Genomic DNA, 6,109 nt, shown 5'->3' on the forward strand with positions numbered 1-6,109 from the left:
TTATCTATGAAAAAAAATGTTTTTGGATAACGTTTTTTTGTTGTTACAATTACCAGTCCCATGTAAGAATCCAAATAGTCAACCTTAGAAATATAGAATATGAAATGATCCAACAGGTACAATTTACGTCTCTGTAGAGGCATGGCATGGTAGCTTTTTTGCGCCTACTTATTTTCACCCAGAAATCTACCACCACGTATGCTCACATCCGTTTGGCCGATCGATGTTTGAGATCATCATCATGTAGATGTTTGACACCAGCTGGACAAGCAGGAGGGACAACTGCACCGACGATTTTTGGTTTAATGTGAGCACACTCAGCAGTGGCAGCTCCTCCTGCACCTGCGTTTGTCAAATTAATTTCGGACAACTCCACGGTGTCGCATGGAAACCCTGAGCTGCAAATAAGCCTAATTGCCACCTTTGTAGTTGATGTTCCCTTGATCCTCCTAAAGGTCACATTGGCTAGCTTAACTTTTGATGGAGCTCCTTTCTAATACTCATACAGAAAGATATAATCAATTTTCTATGTGAATAACACTATTATAAGTGATGAGGTATACATGTTTAATACCTTGCAAGCATTCCAAGGGCAATATTCTTGATCGATCAATATGGGAGTTGCCACTTTGTTCATGATGATATCTTCGAAGTGGATGTCAGTGGCGGTGTTTGGTGGAGAAGAAGGCCAACTCTTGATCCTGACTCCATTGGTAGTGTTCGTGATGGTGCAGTTCTTGACAAAGATTCCTTGTACAGGTTCTTCATTTGGGTATTTCCCCAAGCTTCCGACGCTAATACCATGACCTGGTCCGCATGTGACTTTCTCGATATGGACGTTCTTGCTTCCATCTCCAAAGGAAATGCAATCATCACCCGTTTTTATGACTGAGTTTGTGATATTGAGACCGGTTAACCTACCGATGTGAATTCCATCTGTGTTGACACTGTTTCCCGGTGCATCAATGGTAACATGATCAAGTCTGGTATTGTTACAATGTAATACATTCATGTGGAAGTATTTGCTATTCGCAGATGTTACACCATTCAACACTGAATTTGTAACTTTAGTCAATCTGATATTCTGAGAAACAACAGAGAAAGGTTGGCATGACAACACAAAACTCAACAAGTTCAAAATTTTAAAAAGAAAAAGAGAGAACACTTACCACTGGAATTTGACATGTTGCCTTAGAATCATGGCATTTGACAGACTTCCAAGTTTGTTGGCCTTGACCATCATAGGTACCACCGGTCATAGTCAACTTATCAACTCCCACGATGCTGATCCAATAGTCCTTTTTGAACACTGTTGTATCAGGTGGAGCCTTCAGGGTGGCTCCAGTGGCCTTAATTTCAATCGCAGCCTTGCATGGACCATTCAAGTCAATCGGAGGATTTGCCAAGTACGTTCCTGCTGGAATCAACACAGAGCTTGGTGCTGCAGCTGCACATGCTTCTTTCCAAGCGGCCATTATCGCCTAATTTCAACCCAACATCAAATATAAATGACCAATAACTTCTAAGATTTATTTATAAACTTTAATCACACACACACACTCCTACATCTATAAATATATAAATATCAGGATGGCAGAGTTGTATAATGCGCCTAACTCAAGTCCTGGCTTCACTAAGAGGGTGTGGGGTCAAATACCACTACACTTGCTATTCAAAGAAGATATGTATATTGTGTTTGTGTTAATATATACATTTTGTAGCTTAATTTTTGTGCTTCAAGTTTTATCAGTATTAAGATGAGTTTCATATAATGGTTATATATATATATATATATATATATATATATATATATATATATATATATATATATATATATATATATATATATATATATATATATATATATGTACGGTTATAGAGATGTAAGTTAATTAGTACAAGTCTCTACCTACAAAGGATTAGTTTAGTTTTTTTTTCACATCACATCATCACAAGAAATGACATGGATCAAGAAATCATTATCCAAAAGATTTTTCTAAATTCATGGAAGATTGAAATGTTCCCATATGTAGAAATTCATAGTAGGAACTCCTAAAAAGCATTGACAATAACTACCCATTAAATCCAACTACCCTCACAAATGCAAGTTTCATCATCCGGCTCGTTTCCTTCATGTGCACAAATCTTGGTATTTGGCTCTATCGGTGTTGATACTATCATACACTCCAACATGCTAAGCTTTTGAAGTACATCTTTTGTATATTTTTATTGGCATAGAAACAACCCTTCTTTTGTGCGATCAACTTCTAGCCAAGAAGTGTTTAAGCTCTCCCAACTCTTTTATTTGGAATTGCACCGATAGGTGTTCTCTTGTTTGACAGATTTCTATTTCGTCATCCCCAATAATGATCAAGTCATCCATATAGATCAACGAAATTGCCAATTCCCATCTTTTTCTCTGATGAAAAAGCTTGAGTCTGTATTCACAACTGAATAACCACTTTGGGTAAGAAATTCAACAATCTTACCATACCAAGCTTTTAGTACCTACTTCAATCCATAAAGAGCTGTTTTCGGCTTGCACACATGATTGGGATTCACTACATCCTCAAATATGTTTGGTTGGTTCATGTAGATTTCTCATTCCAATTCTCCATGAAAAAAAAAGCATTCTTTACATCTATCGATAATAATTTCCAAACTTTACTAGTTGCAAGTTCTTGCAGTACACGTATAGTAGTGATCTTCGTAACTGGACTAAATGTTTCATCACACTCCACTCCATATTGTTGTGAGAACCTAAGAGCGACTAGTCAACACTTGACCAAATATGTGCAGTTTGCTCCCCTATATTCTATTTTGGAATTATTGAGTATTTTACGAGTATGGTAAGACTTTATTCCCTGAGGACCACCATGAAGATGCTTCATTGAACAGTACATATGTTGAGGTGTAACATATTCTACTTGTTGGATCACAACACTTCCACCCTTTTCTTTGGTAGTCATATCCAATAAATATACACCTGACTGCTTTCTTGTGAGACTTTCTACATTAATGACTAGGAACAAATCTGTAGCAAATGAAACAACTACTCGGAAGTAGCTAGCAACAGATTTCATGTTCAATAGTATCTCAAATGGTGAGATGAAACATAACCTTGTTTGGGGAAGTTTTTTTATAACATGGGCAGCAACTCGCATTGCTTCAACCCAAAATCTTCATGGTACATTCTTTGTGTATAGCCCGCTTTGACAAATTTCTGTAAGATGTCGATTTTTTTTCTCTTAACTACAACATTTTGTTGATGTGTATTAGCACATGTGAACTGGTGACGTATACCGCATCCATGTAGATAGTGTTTGAATTCTTCTAAGGTGTATTCTCCTCCATTGCCTGAACATAACACCAAATCATCACTCCTACTTCTCATTCGGCTATTGTCTTGAATTTATGAAACTTTGAGAAAGTTTCAGACTTTTGTTTCATGAAAAAAAATCACACATATCTCGAGTAATCATCAATGAACGTCACCATGTACCGCATCCTGCTAATTGATGTCTGATTGACTAGACCGGATACATCATAGTGAATTAATTCTAATGGTTTCTTTTCTTTTGAATTTGACTCCTTGTATGGTAATCGTTGAGCTTTCCCATACTAGCATCAAACACAAATGACGTATGTTTAGAATTCAAGTTGAGTTAAGGCTTTGAGTAGAAATTTTTATGCATTATTACCTTCAACTCGTGATAAGCAGCTTATCCCAGCCGTGCATGCCATAAATGTATTATCTCATTCTTTCGAATCTTGTTTACATATGCAAACTTTTCTGATAGTTCATAAATGGACTCCACTCTCCATCCATCCATTGTTGGCATTTTAGAGATCTTAAGATCTCAACAGACCTTCACATATTGTAGCCCAAACAAGAGGTAGTTACCTGATGATTTTAGTTGTGACACTGATAACAAGTTCTTCATACCAAAAACATGATAGACATTATATAGAGACACCATGTCCAATTTATTACCAGGCATGATCATCATGTTATCGACCTGAGCATTTTCTAGTCGCACATTATTGGTTGTAAGTACCATGCAACTCCCTTTATACTCCTTCATGTCTTGCAGTTTTTTGTGATCAACAGTCATGTCGTTGGAGCATCCTGAATCAATGATCCATTCAATCTCATAGGTTATACATTCTCCCATAATTTCTATGAGTGCTAACTGGTTTTCTTTTATGGCATATAATGCATCAACATCCCATTCATCCTCTATTTCCTTTTTGGAAGTAACTACATTGCTTTCGACGAACTTTTTCTTTGGCCATCAATCCTCGGACATGTGGCCACACTTTCCATAATTGTTGCAGTTTCCTTCAAACTTCTTCCCCAATAACTCTTGTTTTTGGTCTTTGGAGATCTCCATAGTTAAGATGTTCCTTGTTGACTCCTTCCCATGTTAGCTTTTTTGCATCCTCTTTTAGCAGGCAGCTTGAAAATTCTCTTACTTTAGTTGTATAAAGTGCTTCATCTTTCTTTCTTTAGTCTGATGCCTCCCATTTGTTTAGCCATAACTTCTTGGCTAGCCTACAAATTCTCAAACTCTATAAGTGATGGTTGAACGGGTCATTGTTGTATGACAGTAGTTATATTCTGGCCGCAATCAATGGATAAGGATCATCTTCAATCGAGCTTCTGCAATGATAGACTATAGATCTAGTTCAATAATATCCTTGCATATCGACTTGACCTTGTGGAAATACTGAGCAATCATCATTTCACATTGTGATATTGATTAAATCTCAATCTCCAAAAATTGTAGTCTAATATCATTCATCTTTCAAAAAACTGTTACAAACATGTCTCATGCTTTGTTCGGTGTCTTTTCATCCCGTATATGCTCCAACATCTCTTATTCTATTGTGGTCTTTAAGGAAAACATGTCCTTTCCTTCTTGGATTTTCCGTTTGTACAAAGAGCCATTAACATCCTCCTCGAGTGGCGTATTTTTGCTTCTGCTAACAACCTCTCATAAGTCTTGTCCTTGCAAGTAGGGTGGCATACATGTTGTATATGTTTTTTAGTTATTATTGTTGAGTTTCTTGATTCCTTTGATAACTTTGAGATCACCCATCGTGTTGGTAGTACCTCAATAATACCAAACAAGCTAGTTTTGATACTAAATTTGCAGAGTCACAGACTACGCAAGATACAAAGAAAATCATTCGTTCTCACTATCGGGAAAACTCGTTATGATACCATATTGTTGAGAATGGCTCTTTATGTATGAAGCAACAATATTTTTATTAAGGGAACTTGAGAAGAACTTACACTTTGATATGTAACAATATTATGCTTTCTTGGATTGTTTCCTTTAGGAAGTTGAGTTTTAGTGAGATATGACTCTTGTGAGGAACTTAATTTCTAATCGTGGAGAGGATGTTAGATAAACTCTTGGTATTTTTGGAATTAGAGGTGTTTGAAAATATACATAAGAATAAGAAGGAAATGAAAAAGAAACCTGCTTCATGATTTCATTCTAGAAAATTTAGAATTATGACTTCCCTATAAAAGCCAAAGACATCTTTATTTATACCGTGAATGATTAAATTAACCCTAATTCTTCCCACAGTCTCTTGAATTTATTTGTTAGTTGTAACCTAAAAAACTACACCTTGACTTACACCTAAAATCAATCCATATTTACATCTATTAACTCCACTGTAAATCTATCATGCTCCACCCATTTTGGAAAAATACTCCACCTTCTCCAATGTACATGGAGAAACCACTGGATAAACGATCAACCTTTTAAATAAATGAAATCGAGCCCTATAAGAAAATGGCCTTTTTTAAAACTTGAAACTTAAACATAGCCCAATACAATTTACACTCAAGAATACTAACCGAGGACTCCAACCTTCCTTTGATGGATACTAAGGATATCAAATTGCATTTAGCCTAGGAATATGTTGATCATCCTTGAGAGTCATAAATACTTCATCACTCGGATGTGTATCAAACCCAAGCCTACCACCATTTAATCGGTGTTGTACCCTATCAACACACTCCCATTTTCAAATTCTTGATACTTGGAAAACAACTCTTTGTTCGACCACATGTGGAATGAACAAAAAAACA

The 6,109-nt window shown here is 36.2% G+C and overlaps 1 protein-coding gene across 1 annotated transcript in view; it reads right to left on the reverse strand.

Annotated features, from left to right (window-relative positions):
* LOC145005212 (exopolygalacturonase-like) overlaps positions 1–6,109 on the reverse strand; it is a 26,397-nt gene continuing 20,288 nt past the window's right edge. Inside the window, exons 2-4 of the mRNA XM_078964270.1 lie at positions 1,170–1,481; positions 575–1,084; positions 1–493 (exon numbers count right to left, since the gene is read on the reverse strand). Coding sequence (XP_078820396.1) covers positions 203–493; positions 575–1,084; positions 1,170–1,481 — 1,113 coding nt within the window. The 3' untranslated portion in view covers positions 1–202. The remainder of the gene's footprint in view (positions 494–574; positions 1,085–1,169; positions 1,482–6,109) is intronic.

This window comes from Lactuca saligna, chromosome 7, assembly GCF_052625555.1.
Source record: "Lactuca saligna cultivar CGN05327 chromosome 7, ASM5262555v1, whole genome shotgun sequence".
Taxonomy (NCBI): Eukaryota; Viridiplantae; Streptophyta; class Magnoliopsida; order Asterales; family Asteraceae; genus Lactuca; species Lactuca saligna.